The sequence below is a fragment of the Acinonyx jubatus genome, chromosome A2 (genome assembly GCF_027475565.1).
Source record: "Acinonyx jubatus isolate Ajub_Pintada_27869175 chromosome A2, VMU_Ajub_asm_v1.0, whole genome shotgun sequence".
NCBI lineage: Eukaryota > Metazoa > Chordata > Mammalia > Carnivora > Felidae > Acinonyx > Acinonyx jubatus.
Window position 1 is genome coordinate 56,729,878 of NC_069383.1, and position 19,250 is coordinate 56,749,127.

At 34.7% G+C, this 19,250-nt stretch overlaps 1 protein-coding gene across 23 annotated transcripts in view; it reads right to left on the reverse strand.

The window, feature by feature from the left end:
* The window catches only part of HDAC9 (histone deacetylase 9), a 739,528-nt gene that overhangs the window by 48,916 nt on the left and 671,362 nt on the right, over positions 1-19,250 (reverse strand). For all 23 annotated transcript variants that reach the window (XM_053218342.1, XM_053218337.1, XM_053218355.1 and 20 more), the window contains one exon: positions 7,916-8,000. In XM_053218342.1, coding sequence (XP_053074317.1) covers positions 7,916-8,000 — 85 coding nt within the window. The remainder of the gene's footprint in view (positions 1-7,915; positions 8,001-19,250) is intronic.

Below are 19,250 nucleotides of genomic sequence, written 5' to 3' on the forward strand. Positions count from 1 at the left end.
CTGTCATTTTAAAATCCTCTATCCTGGTGTTTTTCAACTTATCAGCTGTGGAGGGTTGTAGCAAAATTTGTAAAGAATCCTCAAATTCTTGTGTACATATATATTTTTCTTGATCCACAAATCAAAAGATACTATGATTATCACTATTATCATTCAGGAGGTCTACAAAATTGGTTGACACTTAAAAAGTACTCTTCTTACTAAAAAGTGAGTAAGTGAAAGGAAACCATGGCTCTATACTTGTGGTTTTCATATTTTGGGGTTTCACAGATCAATATCAATATCATTCATTATATGTTTTAGAGCTTAAAATTATAGTCTTTCAAATAACATGGATTGAGTTTTATGGAAAACTCACTTCATAATTCCTCCCTTCAAAATCAGTAAAAATGTTATCATGGGCCAGGATTGGTGTGAAAAATGTCATTTGGGAACCCTGCTTCTCACCTTACAATGAAAAAGAAGGGAAGAAGAGTTCAATGGACTCTGTAACTTGTTAGGGTGGGTTTTAGAAAAGGAAACATACAGATGAGGGTTCTTTATCCTTCTCTGGGCTGACTCTTACCTGGCATCACTCACTGGTGATTATAGCCACCAGCAAACTATTAGTTTCAGCTCTGAGAATTGCCACCTCTAAGATTAGTGATGAAAGTGGTAGCTCACAAGTAATTCATGTTCCTCCTAACTTAGAAGTGATTCATCATTATGGGTTAAGGAAGACAGAAGAAAAGAGCTCATACATAATTTGCCTATTCTTCTCAATCTCTTATCTGCATGGGCTAGCCAAGGAGTTATGTTAGTTAGTTAAGAAAATTAACCCGGGCTAAGAAAAAAATGTGGCAAATATGGACAGATCAACGATTCAACTGATTCAACTGTTATTCATTCAATAAACATTTGCACAATGCCTACCTTGGACAGACACTGTGTAAAGAATGTAGCAATTAAAAACAAATAACACCAGCAAAAACAATCTCTGCCATGAAAACACACAGGAAATGTACCTAATCTAGAATAACAAGAAAGGGAGACTCATACATGGCTTCTCAAAAGAGATAACATCTGAGCTAAGTCTAGAAAACTTGATAGGGATGAGGCAGAACACTTGTTACCAAAGTGAACAGCATGTGCAAACAAGAAGCTTCTTGACCATCTCAAACATAGTTGATCTTTGTATACATCCGCCATCTTGAGATGAAACCAGACCCTAACCTGTCAGGAGGGGTCTTTATTACCTGTCAGGAATAATGATTGCCCTGCCGTTGCCTCGTAAGGTCTTTCTTTCTTAGCTAAATGAGTAACATAAACAAGGACAGGACAACAGGGATGATCCTGCTGCCAAATATTCCCATACATGTGGTCAGGCAAAGGGCCAATGCTAATCACAGCCTCCAGCACCTGCATACCCTCAGCTGGGGGGCTCTGTTCTCAAAGAGAAATTCACAGAAGGCCTGTCAGCACCTTGCTGTCTGTCTTGGGACAAGGCTATCTAGGAACTTGCCTGAATGTTTCCCACATGCTACAAATCCTGCTTCTCGACATTTACATAGTTTTCTGATACTGTAGTCCCAAACCGTAGCACAAAAGAATCCTTCACAACCTATACTAACAATTCAAACACCTCCCAAAGTTAAAAGGAGGCACCTGTGAGATGCTCAGAGACATATGTGAAGAGGGGGTTCTTCAGTTAAACAAAGGCCACCTTAAAGGCAACCTGTGCAGTTGCAAAGGACCCCCATATACAGAAGGGCCCGCATGTTGCATTCAGTGCTCTGCTGTCACCTTCATGAAATTATAGTATTTTTTTAACAAGGAAGTATTCACACATTTTCATTTTGTACTGGGATCTGCAAATTATGTAGTGGGTCCTGACTACTTTCCCCACCAAAGGGGAAAAGGGGAACCTAGTCAAGGGCCTGAAGCCCTATAAGAGGACTTGGAATGGAAGAGTGAGTTATAAAACAGAGAAAAATAAAAGTAACAGTACAATTTTATAGTTTGTAAGGAAATCTAGCCTTGTTTGCTAAGGCAGAAGCCCATAATTTTAATTTCTCAAGCCATTATGAAGTTTGTTACTCAGATACACCCACATTATTTTATTGCTTAATGGACCTTATGCAGCCCTTTTCTGGTTCTTTAGTCTGGAAGAGTGGCCCCAAAGACATACAATTCAAATGGTCCCAAAAGACACGCAATTCAAAGAACTACATAAAAATGTACCACATAGTGTCAAAGCCACAGTCTCAAACAACTTTCTCTGCACTGTTTTCTACTTCATGTCCCAAATGACAAGAGATCATTCTCATCTTGTATTTGTCTTTCCCATTACAACCTTTAGTCACCAGTTCCTTCTTAACCACAACTCGAGTTCTCCCTGTGGTAAAGTTACTATCAGTCTTTCCTGGCAAATATCTTTTCACATCACTAACACCTTGATTTTTATCAGGAATGGCTGAATAATTTGCAGGGCCCAGTGCAAAATAAAAATGTGGGCCCCTTTTTCAAAACTTAGTAAGGTTTTGCTCTTAGGAAGAGCATGAAACTATGCATTGGGTCCTTATAAGTGTGGAGTTATGTGACTGCACAGGCTGAACATCCAAGAAGCCATCTTTATTTATTTATTTATTTATTTATTTATTTATTTATTTATTAACTTTATTTTATTTTTTTTTCAATATATGAAATTTATTGTCAAATTGGTTTCCATACAACAACCAGTGCTCATCCCAAAAGGTGCCCTCCTCAATACCCATCACCCACCCTCCCCCACCCTCCCACCCCCCATCAACCCTCAGTTTGTTCTCAGTTTTTAACAGTCTCTTATGCTTTGGCTGTCTCCCACTCTAACCTCTTTTTTTTTTTTTCCTTCCCCTCCCCCATGGGTTTCTGTTAAGTTTCTCAGGATCCACATAAGAGTGAAACCATATGGTATCTGTCTTTCTCTGTATGGCTTATTTCACTTAGTATCACACTCTCCAGTTCCATCCACGTTGCTACAAAGGGCCATATTTCATTCTTTCTCATTGCCACGTAGTATTCCATTGTGTATATAAACCACAATTTCTTTATCCATTCATCAGTTGATGGACATTTAGGCTCTTTCCACAATTTGGCTATTGTTGAGAGTGCCGCTATAAACATTGGGGTACAACTGTCCCTATGCATCAGTACTCCTGTATCCCTTGGGTAAATTCCTAGCAGTGCTATTGCTGGGTCATAGGGTAGGTCTATTTTTAATTTTCTGAGGAACCTCCACACTGCTTTCCAGAGCGGCTGCACCAGTTTGCATTCCCACCAACAGTGCAAGAGGCTTCCCGTTTCTCCACATCCTCTCCAGCATCTATAGTCTCCTGATTTGTTCATTTTGGCCACTCTGACTGGCGTGAGGTGATATCTGAGTATGGTTTTTATTTGTATTTCCCTGATAAGGAGCGACGTTGAACATCTTTTCATGTGCCTGTTGGCCATCCGGATGTCTTCTTTAGAGAAGTGTCTATTCATGTTTTCTGCCCATTTCTTCACTGGGTTATTTGTTTTTCAGGTGTGGAGTTTGGTGAGCTCTTTATAGATTTTGGATACTAGCCCTTTGTCTGATATGTCATTTGCAAATATCTTTTCCCATTCTGTTGGTTGCCTTTTAGTTTTGTTGATTGTTTCCTTTGCTGTGCAGAAGCTTTTTATCTTCATAAGGTCCCAGTAATTCATTTTTGCTTTTAATTCCCTTGCTTTTGGGGATGTGTCGAGTAAGAGATTGCTACGGCTGAGGTCAGAGAGGTCTTTTCCTGCTTTCTCCTCTAGGGTTTTGATGGTTTCCTGTCTCACATTCAGGTCCTTTATCCATTTTGAATTTATTTTTGTGAATGGTGTGAGAAAGTGGTCTAGTTTCAACCTTCTGCATGTTGCTGTCCAGTTCTCCCAGCACCATTTGTTAAAGAGACTGTCTTTTTTCCATTGGATGTTCTTTCCTGCTTTGTCAAAGATGAGTTGGCCATACGTTTGTGGGTCTAATTCTGGGGTTTGTATTCTATTCCATTGGTCTATGTGTCTGTTTTTGTGCCAATACCATGCTGTCTTGATGATGACAGCTTTGTAGTAGAGGCTAAAGTCTGGGATTGTGATGCCTCCTGCTTTGGTCTTCTTCTTCAAAATTACTTTGGCTATTCGGGGCCTTTTGTGATTCCATATGAATTTTAGGATTGCTTGTTCTAGTTTCGAGAAGAATGCTGGTGCAATTTTGATTGGGATTGCATTGAATGTGTAGATAGCTTTGGGTAGTATTGACATTTTGACAATATTTATTCTTCCAATCCATGAGCAGGGAAGGTCTTTCCATTTCTTTATATCTTCTTCAACTACCTTCATAAGTTTTCTATAGTTTTCAGCATACAGATCTCTTACATCTTTGGTTAGATTTATTCCCAGGTATTTTATGGTTCTTGGTGCAATTGTGAATGGGATCAGTTTCTTTATTTGTCTTTCTGTTGCTTCATTGTTAGTGTATAAGAATGCAACTGATTTCTGTACATTGATTTTGTGTCCTGCGACTTTGCTGAATTCATGTATCAGTTCTCGCAGACTTTTGGTGGAGTCTGTCGGGTTTTCCATGTATAATATCATGTCATCTGCAAAAAGTGAAAGCTTGACTTCATCTTTGCCAATTTTGATGCCTTTGACTTCCTTTTGTTGTCTGATTGCTGATGCTAGAACTTCCACCACTATGTTAAACAACAGCGGTGAGAGTGGGCATCCCTGTCGTGTTCCTGATCTCAGGGAAAAAGCTCTCAGTTTTTCCCCATTGAGGATGATGTTAGCTGTGGGCTTTTCATAAATGGCTTTTATGATGTTTAAGTATGTTCCTTCTATCCCGACTTCCTCAAGGGTTTTTATTAAGAAAGGGTGCTGGATTTTGTCAAAGGCCTTTTCTGCATCGATTAACAGGATCATATGGTTCTTCTCTTTTTTTTTATTAATGTGATGTATCACGTTGATTGATTTGCCGATGTTGAACCAGCCCTGCATCCCAGGAATGAATCCCACTTGATCATGGTGAATAATTCTTTTTATATGCTGTTGAATTCTATTTGCTAGTATCTTATTGAGAATTTTTGCATCCATATTCATCAGGGATATTGGCCTGTAGTTCTCTTTTTTTACTGGGTCTCTGTCTGGTTTAGGAATCAAAGTAATACTGTCCAAGAAGCCATCTTTAATTCTCAGTGGCCAAAATTGGGTCACATACCCCATGCCTTAACCAATCACTATTTAAGTGGGTTTACTAGTTTAGGCTTAGACTAAGAATAGCTTCCCTGGAACTGGGCATAAGTTCATCTTCTCTGAGTTGCATGGTATCTGGTGGCAAGGATTCATGACTAAGACCAGGCTTCTTTTGAGTAGAAGTTAGGAAGGCATTGTTGCTGAGTAGCCAACAACAGTACCCAGTATGTCATGTATCCATGGCTAAGAAAGAGGAGGCCTTCTTCAGAAACTCCCTTTGATGCAAGCTCTCATTCCCTAGGGCCTTGAAGATCAAATCCTCCCAACTTAACTCTGCCTGCTTTCCATTCCCAGGCCCCTATGCACTTTAAATATCTCCCCTGCTGTCAACCCGTTCCACAGGTACATGGAGGGGTGAAAAGATGTGATTCCCATACTCCTGACTATCATCAAAAGAAGGAACCAAGACTAACAGACCATAAAGTACACAAAAAACTCAAATAATAGAAGAAATTTAAGGAAAAATGCTACTAATTAAAATCCACATGTTAGTGTTGAGAGTTAGTGGAAGTATTGGATTTACAAATGCTGGATGGAATCCTCAGTAGGAGTTTAGAAAGACAGGGGATTTTAAATGGGGGTAGTTGTCAGTGTTGAGTGCTGTGGAATGCATTTTAGAACAGAAGACTAATTCACAATCCATAGTGGTAGAATTCTCATAGAGCAAGTTTTGATAGTAGAATGAGTCTTTTTCAAGAGACAAACAGGTTTGTTCGGCTAGAGCAGACTGAAAAAATCACTCAAAAATGTCCGTGGTAAAGTCATGCAGTAGAAAGTTATTACCAGGAAATTAGATCTAATACAAAAGGCAACAGTACAGTTTTTGAAGATGTACACTAACTGTGATTTTTTCATACCTATGTGAAAATTGAGAGCTTGCTTTTGTTACTCTCTTCCAAACATTCGCTCTTCATCTGGCCCAAATCCTGTTCAGTCCTTAACACCAAGCTCAGGCCCTATCACTGCCAACAGGCCTTCCCTGAACCTTCCTTGAACCTTCCTCACTTTCTAGTATCTCTCAACCCCACTGAAAGTGACTTAAGAAAGAGAATGCTCCTTCTCTACTGTCTCAGTGCACCTCATGACCCCATATTGGAAGGATCTATTGAAGCGTCTCTCACTCACTGGACTATAACTCTTTGATGCCAGAAACTCTACCTATTCTTCTTCATAACTTCTGTGCCTTGATGACTGATGAAATTATCTTCTATCAACATATCATAAGTATTAAAGAATGCTTAATACAATCAGAAGATACATAAGAACAATAACTTTTAATAATCTATGTGTATAATGGCAAAAGAATGCTCAGAATAAAAGAAAATAATATGTATAAAAAGTAGGTATTTTTATACTATTGATTACCTGAAAGGGGTATTAGAGTGGATGTAGATGAATATGAGAAGGCTGTCAAAGATCATTTTAAGATCCCTTTCCTTAAGATCCAGAACAATATATAATAGAGTCTTTAATTTACTCTCAATGGAAATGAGACAATATAATGACAGGTTTTGGTTCCAAATATTTGAATGTTTACATTTCTAGTCTCTGAAGATCCTTAAAATTTGGACTTTATTCCAGTTATGATATAACTAATAAACATTTATGGGGAACCTGTGACCTTCAATCCAGGCAATAATGAAATTAAGTAAAGTGGAGATTGCTTTGAGCTCCTATATGGCATGATTTGTAAATAGTCAGAGCACCCCACATACACCCATATCTCAAAATTGCTTCTGAGCTAGCAAAGTCAAAAACTTAGAAAGCTGGAAGGTGGTTTCTTTAGTGGTATTTAAAAAATGCTTCTATAGGACAATAGAAAAGCTAAGGGTTTTCCTGATTCTTCTTCACACATAATTTTGCCATTTGGTTTTTCCCTTCATGCTAACTTTCGTGTTAATTTATGCTTGATTTCAAGTGTGTGTATGTGTGTTTATGTGTGTGAAGGGAAATGGATAGTAAAGTTTCTGACTTTCCGTCCTTTGTTTAGATTTTCTTTTCTTTTGTTTTTATTTTTTTTTTACCGTTTATTTTTATTTTTTGGGGCAGAGAGAGAGGGAGACAGAATCCGAAGCAGGCTCCTGGCTCTGAGCTCTCAGCACACAGCCCAATGTGGGGCTCGAACTCACAGACTGCAAGATCATGACCTGAGCCGAAGTCAGCGGCTCAACCAACTGAGCCACCCAGGGACCCTAGATTTTCTAGTAGTGAGGCTTTTTCACTAACTTTCTCCTCTCTTGACAAACTGAAAACCAGTAAATGATTCCTTAATTCTAACATCATTAGGAGATAACTTACCCTTAGTTAAGATTAGACAATATAATTAAAATTTCTATATTAATTTCATTTTTTAATGGATACTTAGTGGTAGTAATGAAAAAAGAATCCAAGCACTTGGAAAATATGAGAAAAACATGGTTCTAAATATAAAGGCTCTGAGTTATCAGTGTAAGGTTAGATTAAGCACATTAAGAGCAAGGCAGTAACACATTTAGGTATAAATACATAATGTGTGTAAATTAGAATTCTAAATATGATTCTCATATTTGAGAAGCTCAAATATGTTTTTCATGTGTTCTCATTCTCAATATGTTTAATTAATTGTACCTGATTAGAAATTAAAAAAAAATTAAAGACATACTTTGAATTTCAATGATCTTCTGTAAAGAAATAACAGCATTCATATTCGGGGTTTGGTGGAGAATATCTTCTGCAAGCGGCTCCAGCTGCAAGAAGAGTAGATAATAAAGAGCAGAATATTATGACTTTATAGTAAGTCTGACAGAAGCAAAGCAAATTGAAACAACCTAAAAAAAAGGCTGCCCCAAGAACTAGTTAACATTTTCCTTTTGCTGATAGCAGTTCTAAAAGTGTAACCAGTTTTATTTTCTGTTTTGTAGCCATGTAATTGAATTCCAAAGGGCTTTTCTATTGGTCACAAAACTAATCTATGAAGTCCCTGAAGCAGGTGCATGTCTGTGTATTATTCATTAAAAATCTGAGTTATTTGTGTAATTTTTGTGGGTTCTTCACAAACCAAATTCCATCATGTCTGTATGTGCAGCTGGGCCCTGCAAACAAAACCTCAGGGAAGTTGCAGTAGACGGAAAGTGGGCAGTCTATTATCCATACTTTCATAGTATTTTTACATCCGGCCACCTTACACTTTCGGACACTTCACAGTAGAAAGCCATAAGACATAGCTGCTCTTACTCAATTGCGGTTAAAGAAATGGTAGAGAAAATGTTCAAATAAAACAAGAGCTAAAAAAACTTCATGTTTAAAAGGGAAATAACTGTGCATTTTCATTTAACTTCTACTATATTCATAACTAGGCAGAAGTCCATGTGGAAGCACAGGACAAATTCCTGTCTTGCAAATCTATCATGATCTTCTGGAATTACAATGATTTTTCATGGACAAGCTTTGCAAACATTGCTTTGTGAGAAATGAAGAGGAACTTTAAATAATTTATGGATTGTTCTGGCAGAACTAAATCTGGTGATGTATCCTGGGAATACCTTGGTGATGTTGCTTGGTGTGTAGCAGCAGAAACCGCACACCCAGAACCTTGCAAACAAAATAGCTGTGTAGCTATTGAAATCCAGAAAGCAAGGAAAGTAATAGTAACAAAGGTATTTAAAAAAAAGGAGTTTTCTTAGAAAATCTGAAGTTAGTAGTCACAAATTCAAACTGATGGTCAAATTATAATATGGCTTGAAAAGGAACCGATGTCACTAGACATTGTACTGAAAAACTCATCTATGTCTCTTTTTCTGTAGAAAAAAACCTAAAAACTCAGGAATTCCAAGTTTCCACAGCATATGTGAGTGAATCTTCCCCCCAGGGTCTCTCTGAATTGATTATTCTATACTTCAATCATGGAATCTAAAACAATAGCACCTTTCTTCCAGATGCCATAGGATAACTGAGTAGCTCAGGGATATTTATATATGGGTAAATTCACTAAATACAACTTTCAAGAAGGTTCTTTTCAGCTGCCAAAGAAAAACCTTTTAAAACATCAAAAGGTTATTTGCAATACAGTTTAGCAAGAGAGAAAAAAAGTGTCAGTGAAAAGGTTCTGTAATCTCAAATTCTTAAAATTTTTTAAAATCAATTTTTAAATCTGGTATTTCATATAGTATCTTCAAGAATATGTTACCCTAGTTAACACCCTCTTAACTCAAAGGAAGTAATGAATCATAGGCAGTAGGTTACTTGGAAAACTTACTCAAGAATCAGATAGGGTTGAACTACCTTTCTTATAAATACTCCTTTCACTTCAGCCTCAGAGCTTAAAGAACATTTTTAATAGAAATCAGGTAGAATTTACTAACAAAATTTTTGAAACATCACTCTATGTTCAAATATCTAAGAACAAAACAATGAGGTGATTTCAGCATATTTAGTTCTTCAAAAAGCTCTCCTGTGCCATTAGGGGGAAAATGCTGACAAATTAAAAGGTGCAGGCTACTGGAAAGAAAACTACAGGCAGATCATTAATGTAAAAACCTCATTTCTGGAATTCTCCTGCATTGAGGTTTGTGGGCTATTTTTAAGATCTGGGTTATGTAGAACGTAAATGTGATTCAGGGTGTTGAGAGTAAAAATACAAACCACACTAAACCTTCAATTTGGAATGGTCAGTTAAATATGATAAAGTTGTGTCTACTTATAAAAGCAACCTAGAGAATTAAAGCAATTACACTGATAATTTAAACCCCCAAACCATTTCCCTGCATGTTTTTAGGTGAATGCCATTTGGAGGATTTAATCTTCAATAAATTGCTGCAATTTGCTTCATTTTGAGGATATACACACAGACAGAGATGAATTCAGAAAGTTCTCAGTGTACGTTCTTTATTTTTCCTTAGGTAGCTCTGCAGAGAAGGTAATAGGTAATATTCTGAGTTGGCAAAAAGGCAAGTAGCATTTAGGGTCTGTTTTCATAAGAGAGACCACAGAATTGAGTTGTCTTTTCTAGAGTGTTTGTTGATTTAATCATTCAAAATTATAAGCACTAAAAATATCTGCTTGAAGCATCTATTTAACAAATATTTATAAGTATTGGTATAACTAACTATAACGAAATAATATTAAATGAATAGTCATTTTTCTTAAATTTGGACAGAAACTAACAATATGCAGTAAAGCTCTGTTATGTATTTGGTTTGGCTGATAAGATACAGCAAAAACATTGGCTGTTGAGGCTAATCAATGTTAGTAAGAGTTATTAAAATATAAATAAGGAAGTAATTTACATAAAACAATACTTTTGTATGCAAAACTTATAGTAAGATAAAACAGATGCAGATGAAGGAAATATCACACATCTGTCATGCTATCTTTGTTGAGCAATTCCATCAAGTGATGATAATTATCAGGGAGTAAGAAGATACACTAGATAATTTTTAACACAACCTCTTGACACATGAAGTTCTCATCCAGCATATCTAAAGCTTAAACGCAACCATTACTTACATAACTTCTTTATACAAATTTTCTGACTGTGACAGGGAAATTTATTTTTCTATATTTTTTACAGAAAGTGGCAATACCATATTGATATAATTCAAATGTTTGCTAAGTTTCACATATCGTGTAATTTCTAAGTATTACAGCTATTTTAAAACACCATAAAATTGTGGCTATTATCATGTTGTAAATAAGTAATTTTCAGATTCTTTAGAATCTGGCTAATCAAATCACATTTGGCTAATGTGCATTTATAGAAATAGGCAAAGGTATCCTTGGAGAAGCTCTTGAGTAAGAGTTTTAATATTTACTCTGTATTCATGAGACAAGAAAATCAACTTTATCATTTTCATGATTCAGAACTGAACAGAGAAAAGGCTAAACAGAGATTTTGCAATTAGGTACATAAGAACTGATGTATACATCAATCAAGCAGAGGATCTACTAACTACTCTTGTTAGCTTTTATGTTTCCCAAATACGCCCAGTGTTTCCACACTTTAATGCCTTTATTTATTCTGTTTCTTCTAAATTCTATTTTCTCTATCCTTATTTGAATTGGTGAAACCTTGCTAAATCATCTGAGGACCAATACGAACATTGTCTGCTCTGTGAAATCTTTTCTAAAATTCTCTGTGAGGGCAAATGGCTTCCACTTCTGTTCTTCCTTTCCACATAAATATTCATGTTTACTCTACACATTTTTGTAGTAAGCCACGTCTGTCATTTTCCACTTTGTTGTGAGCCCTTTAAAGGCAAAGATATAGCCTGGTATATGGTGGGCATTAAAAAATATGTTGAATGGGGGCACCTGGGTGGCTCAGTCGGTTAAGCATCCGACTTCAGCTCAGGTCATGATCTCATGGTTCGTGGGTTCGAGCCCAGCGTCGGGCTCTGTGCTGACAGCTCAGAGCCCGGAGCCTGCTTCGGATTCTGTGTCTCCCTCTCTCTCTGACCCTCCCCTGTTCATGCTCTGTCTCTCTCTGTCTCAAAAATAAATAAACGTTAAAAATATTTAAAAAATATGTTGAATGAAGGAAAGATTAATTGAAAGAAAACATAAAGAGGTTTTCTTTATTCTGGCCTCCAGAGCTAACATATCTAAGTGGGATAGGTTTTTTTCTTGGTTACCTGCTGTAGTTGGGGCATGGTTTTAGGGTGAAAGACTAGAAGGAATAATGGATAATTCATTTTTAAATCAATGTAATCGATTTTTAGTTGAGGTTTTAGTTGATTTTTGAACTTAAATTGACCATTCTTGAAACTTAGCTATTAAGTCCAGTAATGTGTAAATGAGTAATTTTGTATAGACTTTCTACATACACAATTATATCATCTGTGAATAATGAGACATCTGTTTATTTATCTTTAAACTTTATTTTTTGTTTCTTTTTCATACTCTATTACACAGTCTAGGACCACCAATGCAATGTTAAAATGAAGCAGTAAAAGTGAGCATCTTTTCCTTGTTTTTGATTTCAGAGAAAAATTCCCATATTTCACCCTTAAATCTGATGCTAACTACAGAATGTTTATAAATATCCTTTATCAAGTTAATACATTTTCCTTTTATTCCTAGTTCGTCAAAAGTCATAATTGGGTGTTTAATTTATCAACTGATTTTTTAGCATCTATTGAAATGGTTATGTTTCTTTATCATTCTCTTAATATGGTGAATTATAATTACTTATTTTGGAATGTTACTATGTTATGTTCCTGGCTTAAACATAATTTTGTTATGGGGTTTTAAGATATTGAAGAATGGCTATAATTTTGTTTATGCTTATGAGCAGAATTTTCCTATAATATTCCTTTCTTATAATGTTTGTTCAAGTTTAGGGTATCATATTATACTGGTCTCAAATAATTAGCTGTGTTCTTACTCCTACCCCCTTACTCTGAAACAGTGTAAATTATAGAATTCACTGGTGAAGCCATATGGGTTCACCATGGTACTTTCTCTTGGTAAATTTGGCTTTAAAGATTCAATTTTGAGGGCACCTGGGTGGCTCAGTTGGTTAAGCATCTGACTTCAGCTCAGGTCATGATCTCCTGGCTCACAAGTTCAAGCCCCCCCTGTTGGGCTGTGCTGACAGCTCAGAACCTACAGCCTGTTTTGGATCTGTGTCTCCTTCTTTTTCTGCCCCTCCCCTGCTTGTGCTCTCTCTCTCTCTCTCTCTCTCTCAAAAATAAATAAAAGCATTAAAAAAAGATTCAGTTTTGTAAATTATTATAGTATCATTCAAATTTTTGGTCTTCTTGATTCAGTTTTTTCAAGGTTATATTTTTATAAGAAATTTCCCATTTCAAATAAAATTTCAATTGTTTTACATAAACATTTCTTTAAATATTCTTTTGTAACCCACACATTAAAATCTGTGGTAAGTCTACTTTTTCATTTCAAGTACTGGTAATGCATAACTTTTCTCTGTCTTGCTAGATTTCTATCAATTCTGTTAATTGTTTCAAAGAACTAAACTTTGACTTTTTTTTCCTTTTAAAAAGTTTAATATTCATTTTTTTTTTGAGAGAGAGAGAGAGACAGAGTGTGAGAGGGGGGAGGGGCAGACAGAGAGGGAGACAACAGAATCTGAAGCAAGCTGCAGACTATGACATGTGAGCCCAGAGCCTGCTCAACCTCACAGTCTGTAAGATCATGACTTGAGCCAAAGTAGGACGCTTAACCAACCGAGCCGGCCAGGTGCCCCCTAAACTTTGAGTTTTGAATATCTTATACATTATATATTTGTTTTGTATTTCATTATTTCTTCTCTATACATATCTTTTGCTTACTTCATGTTTAATTCATGCTTTGATTTTCTAATTGCTTTAGTTCTATACGTCTATCTTTAATTTTAAAGTTTCTTCTATTCTAATATACACATTTAAAAGCTTTACATTTTCCCCAAATTCACCTTTATATACATGACACAAATTTTAATATTTCATATTTTCATAATCATTCAACTCAAAATATTTTCTAATACTCACTGTGATTTCTTTGGCACATGAGATATTGTACTTTGAAATCTCCAAATAAATGAGTTTTTCCAATTAGTTTTTTATTTCAAATTACATAACTAAATTTTTTTTTAGTTTTGTTTTTATACTTCATTTTATTTTACATCATTGGTATCTTACTTTTATTTTACTGTAGTAAGAACACTTAACACAAATTCCAACCACTTAAAAAATTAAGTGTATAATACATTATTGTTGACTCCAGGAATAATGACATAGAGCAGATCACCAGAGCTTATTGATCTTGCTTGACTTAAACTTTATACTCATTGATTACTAACTCTCATTTATCTTTCCCTCCAACTCCTGACAACCGCCATTCACCCTCTCAGTCTATGAATCCGATTATTCTAGATACCTCACGTAAGTGGAATCATGCAGTATGTGTCTTTCTGCGAATGGACTGTTTCACTTAGCATAATGTCTTCAAGATTCATTCATGTTTCACATATTGCAAAATTTCTTTCCTTTTAAAGGCTGTATAGTATTCCATAACATGTATTTACCACATTTTCTTATTCATTCATCTTTCAGTAAACATTTAGCTTGTGTCCACATCTTGTCCTTGGTAAGTAGTGCTGCAATGATCATGGGAGTGCTATTATCTCTTCAAGATCCTGATCTTGCTGTATCATACAGCAGTTTTATATTTAACTTTTTGAGGGCCCTGTATACTGTTTTCTAGAGCAGTTGTACCATTCTGCATTCCCACCAATAGCATGCAAGGGTTCTAATTTCTCCACGTCCTTGCCAACACTCATCTTTGTGCCATTTTTGATAATATACTGACAGATGTGAGGTGACATCTCCGTGTGGTTTTGACTTGCATTTCTTGATGATTAGTGACATTAAACATTTCTTCATATACTTTGTGGCCAGTATATGTCTTTTTTGGAGAAATTTCTGTTCAAGTCCTTAGTCCATAGTGTTAAAAGTTCTTATATTTTTTAGATGCCTTATCAGATATATGGTTTGCAAATATTTTTTCCAATTCCATAGATTGCCTTTACACTCTGTTGATTGTTTCTTTTGCTGTACAGCTTTTTAATCTGATAGTCTTATTTATTCTCGGTTTTGTTGCCAGTGCTTTTGGTGTCATATCCAGGAAATCACTGCCAAGACCAAAGTCATGAAACTTTCCCTGGTTTCTTTTAGGAGTTTTACAGTTTTGGGTTTTACATTCAAATCTTAATACATTTTGAGTTTATTTTTGTATATGAGATAAGATAAGGGTCCAGTTTCATTCTTTTATAAATACATACCAGTTTTCCCACCATTTGTTCAAGAGATTACTCTTTCTCCAATATGTATTCTTGGGACCGTATATGTATGAATCAGTTAACCATGTAGGTGTGTAGATTTATTTATGTGCTTTCTCTTGGTCTCCAAGTCTACCTTTATGGCATTGCCGTACAATTTTAATTACCAACCTGTGTAATCTATTTTGAAATCAGGAGGTGTGAAGACTCCAGTTTTGTTCTTCTTTTTTACGACTAATTTGTTTATTTATGGTCTGTTGTGGTTTCATATGAATTATTTTTTTTCTATTCCTGTAAAATATGCCATTGGGATTTTGATATGGATTGCACTGAATACGCTGATCACTTTGGGAAGTATGAACATTTTAACAATATCAGGTCTTTTAATCCATAACCATGGATTGTGTTTCCATTTGTTTGTATTATGTAATATTGATTCGGTTTAATTTCACTATGGTAAGAAGTTATAGTCTATATGAATTCAATTGAAATTTATTAAAATTTGCTTTATGTCCCCAAATATGGTTTGTTCTTGAAAACATTACAAGTGTCCTTGAAAAGAATGATTTTCCGCAATTATTGGGTATGGCCTATTATATATATTTCAATTAGGGCAAGTTTATGAAAGTATTTAAATCTACATAACACCCTCTTTTATTATCTTCTTTCTCAATCAGTTTCAGAGAAGTATATTAAAATGTCATTATGATTCTGGTTTTGATTATTTTTCCATTTGCTTTTTTCAATTTTTGCCTGATATGTTTTGAACCTGAATTGTTAGATACATTACTTTTGAATTGTTTCATCTTCTCATTTAATAGAATATTTTACTACCATGAAGCATCTCTATCTCTACTTCATTTTTTTGTCTTAAAGTCCACTTTACCTGATATTAATATAGCCACATAAGCTTTATTTCAGTTAATTTCTGTAGTTTAATTTTTCTTTTTATATTTAAACTTTATTATTATATTATAACAAGTGTTCCTTTTTAAACAGCACTTTTTTATTATAATGTGATAATCTTTTGTTCTCATTGGCAAACGAAATCCATTTATGTCTTTTGTGGAACTGCACAAGCTGATTCTAAAATTTTATATAAAAACAAAGAAGGGACAAATGTAGCCACGACTGTGTTGAAGACAAAAAAATAAATGTGAAATTTGTTCTACCAGATATCAAGATTTCTTATAAAACTATAGTAGTGAAGGCAGTATAGTACTGTCAAAAGGATAGACAAACAGACCTGTGGAATACAATAGCATCTCTATGAATACACAGACAAAGATACTAATGCTCAGCCATAAGGAATAGATGGTCTTTTCAATAAACGGTACAGGATCAACTTTTAATTCACATTAAAAACACACACACATACAAAAATTTAACTTCTACTTCGTGCTATATAGACGTTCAATTCCCGATGGACTATGCAGTTAAATGTTGAAGTCAAAAGTAAAGCTTTAAGGAAAGAAAAAGGAGAGTATTGACACAGCTTTGGCTATACACAAAGAAAACTTTGAAAGAATACAAAAGAGCTAACCATAAAGGAAATGACAGATTATACATTAAAAATTATTTTTATTTTTCAAAGGGCACAATTACAAGGGTAAATAGACAAGGTATTTCACCACATGAAACCAACAGTAGAATCCATAAACAACGGCTCAAATCAGTAAGAAAAATGACAATCTGAAAGTGGACAAAAGGTACTTCAAAAACGGAATATACACATAATCAAAAAGTAGATGAAGATCTGCTTTACTTCATTAGTATTTTGGCAAGACAAAACTATGACGATAAACTATTACACATACAACAGAATGTCTAACAACTTTAAAAGACTGACAATACCAAATGCTGGAAGTATGTAAAACAATGGAAACAGTCACATGCTGTTGGTAAATATGAATTGTGACAACCACTCTGGAAAAGTTTGTTATTATCTACAAAGACTAAACACAAATCCCACAACCCAGCAGTACCACTTTTAGATATATAGTCAACAGAAATGTGTAAAGAAATGCACCAAGAAACATATATATATATATATTTATAAATATAAATACAAAAAATATAAATATAAATATAAATATATATATATATATATAAAGTCCATCATAGCATTGTACATAATGGCTCCCAAACTGGAAAAATTCTCTATAGTCATTAAAACCAGAATAAGTAAAGTGTGGCATTTTCTTAGATATTCCTTTTATGAAGTGTAATAATACTACATAATAATGCAAATGACTGAACTATAGCTAGCTGCAATAACATGAATGAATCTCATAAACATGTATTGAGCAAAAGAAGTTATATACAAAGAGATAGATATTGTATGATTTCATTTATATAAAGTTAAAAAACTGGTATATTAAAATCTTGTGTTGAGAAGGGGAGTACTAACTGGAAAAGAAAAATATGGGGTCTATTGAAGTGCTGACATTATTTTATTTCTTCACTTGGTTGGTGGTGATATATGTGCTTGATTAGTGGTATTTCATTGAGTTGTGCATTCATACCTTATACAGTTTTCTGAATATTGTATTTTACAATCAAAAAACATTTTAAAAAGACAATATGTTTTCTGACATAAAAGAATAGGGGAATAAATATGTTTATTAACTCCATATTTTTTCTACATATTATGGTGCATTTAAGTAAAAAGGTGAGATTGTAGGTATTTCAGGAAAAATAATTTATATTCTTAGATACAGGCTACAAATTTACCTACAAAGGGACTGAAAGACCCACTATAACATGCAAAGCAACACAGAAAAAATCTAGGAAGGGTTCAGTGTCAGGATGAAAAATATTGTGAAACTTTGGAAGAATATAGTGATCAAGACCAAGAGGATAAGGGAAGCAGTTTGCCATATAGATCTGACCTTCCATGTTGATGAACTATTATCAATTCCCTAGTGAGGAGGGAATGGTAGTTAAAACTCAACTTTCATTTAAATAATTGTCTTGGAGATGTCTTCAATTAGTTGTATATGTTTAATTTGATTGCTTAAGTAAATCTGGTTATAATTTTATCCATATTGTGATTCATGAGTCATTCTCAAAATAATCCTCTTTATTGATTTGAAGTCATTAAAATCTTTGACCAAAAAGATTGAAAAAAAAAGTCAATCAGGATGGATTCCATTGATAATCAAGTTACTACACTGACAGATTACTGAGATTATTCAGATTGAGTCTGCCTGCACCCTACCTACATGTGGATGACATCACATAGAAATAAAGAAACATCTCTGGCCAAGAGGAGTGATATAAACATAACGAGTCTTATGAGAGTATCAGGAGAACCAAGAAACAAAGGGTACAGTCATGGCCATGGAGCCCACATGAAATATTAAAGGATTACCTGAATAAAATAAAAGGGACAAGAAGGCTAGATTCTGAGATTATTCCTGATGTTATTGCACTATTTACTGAATTTCATCCCAAGCTACCATGACAAAATATATCAGCTAATGAATGGAAGAAGGAAGACTATGAACAGATGCCTCTATTCACTGTCATATCCGAATAGTATCCCACAGTTTCTATGACACTTAACCACAGCAAACTTGGACTTAATGGTATACTTAAACACCTACAGCAAGAACTAGCTAAAGAGTTAAAAATGAACTTAAAGGTAAAAAGGAGGCATAGTAGTCTATTGGAAAGAGAATAAGGAATGCAATTAGTTGGATAATTTATACTATCAATATTTTTAAGCCTTGACATAAGGTTATAGATACAATGAGAAAACATTTCAAACTATGTATCTAAAGGTACATATTAAGATGAAGTTTCAATAACATTGAAAGCAAGTTTTCTCAGTGCTTTATGTGTAGTTTCCTAACACAATGTCCACTGTTTAGACATGAATTTTTATAAAGAAGGCTTAGTTCATTCTACATGCCAAAAATCTTGTTTCCTTGCCCCTGTTTTTCAAATAAGCTTAAATTTGATAGTTATACTTGGTAAGTCCTCCTGTTTTACTGTCCTTGATCTTTAGTTTTCTTCCTACTCATGTGTTTTTAAAATTTTCTCTTCTTTAATTTACAAGTTTTTAAACTGCTTTTCCTTAAATTTTTGTTGTTGTTGTTTAGTAAAGCGATTTGTACTATACTCTTTTCCAAATGTCAATTTTCTGCTAAGAAGACCTGCTTCACATCATGTAGCAGTGGTGTGCTGGCAAATGTTTAACAGAAATAGCTGTAAT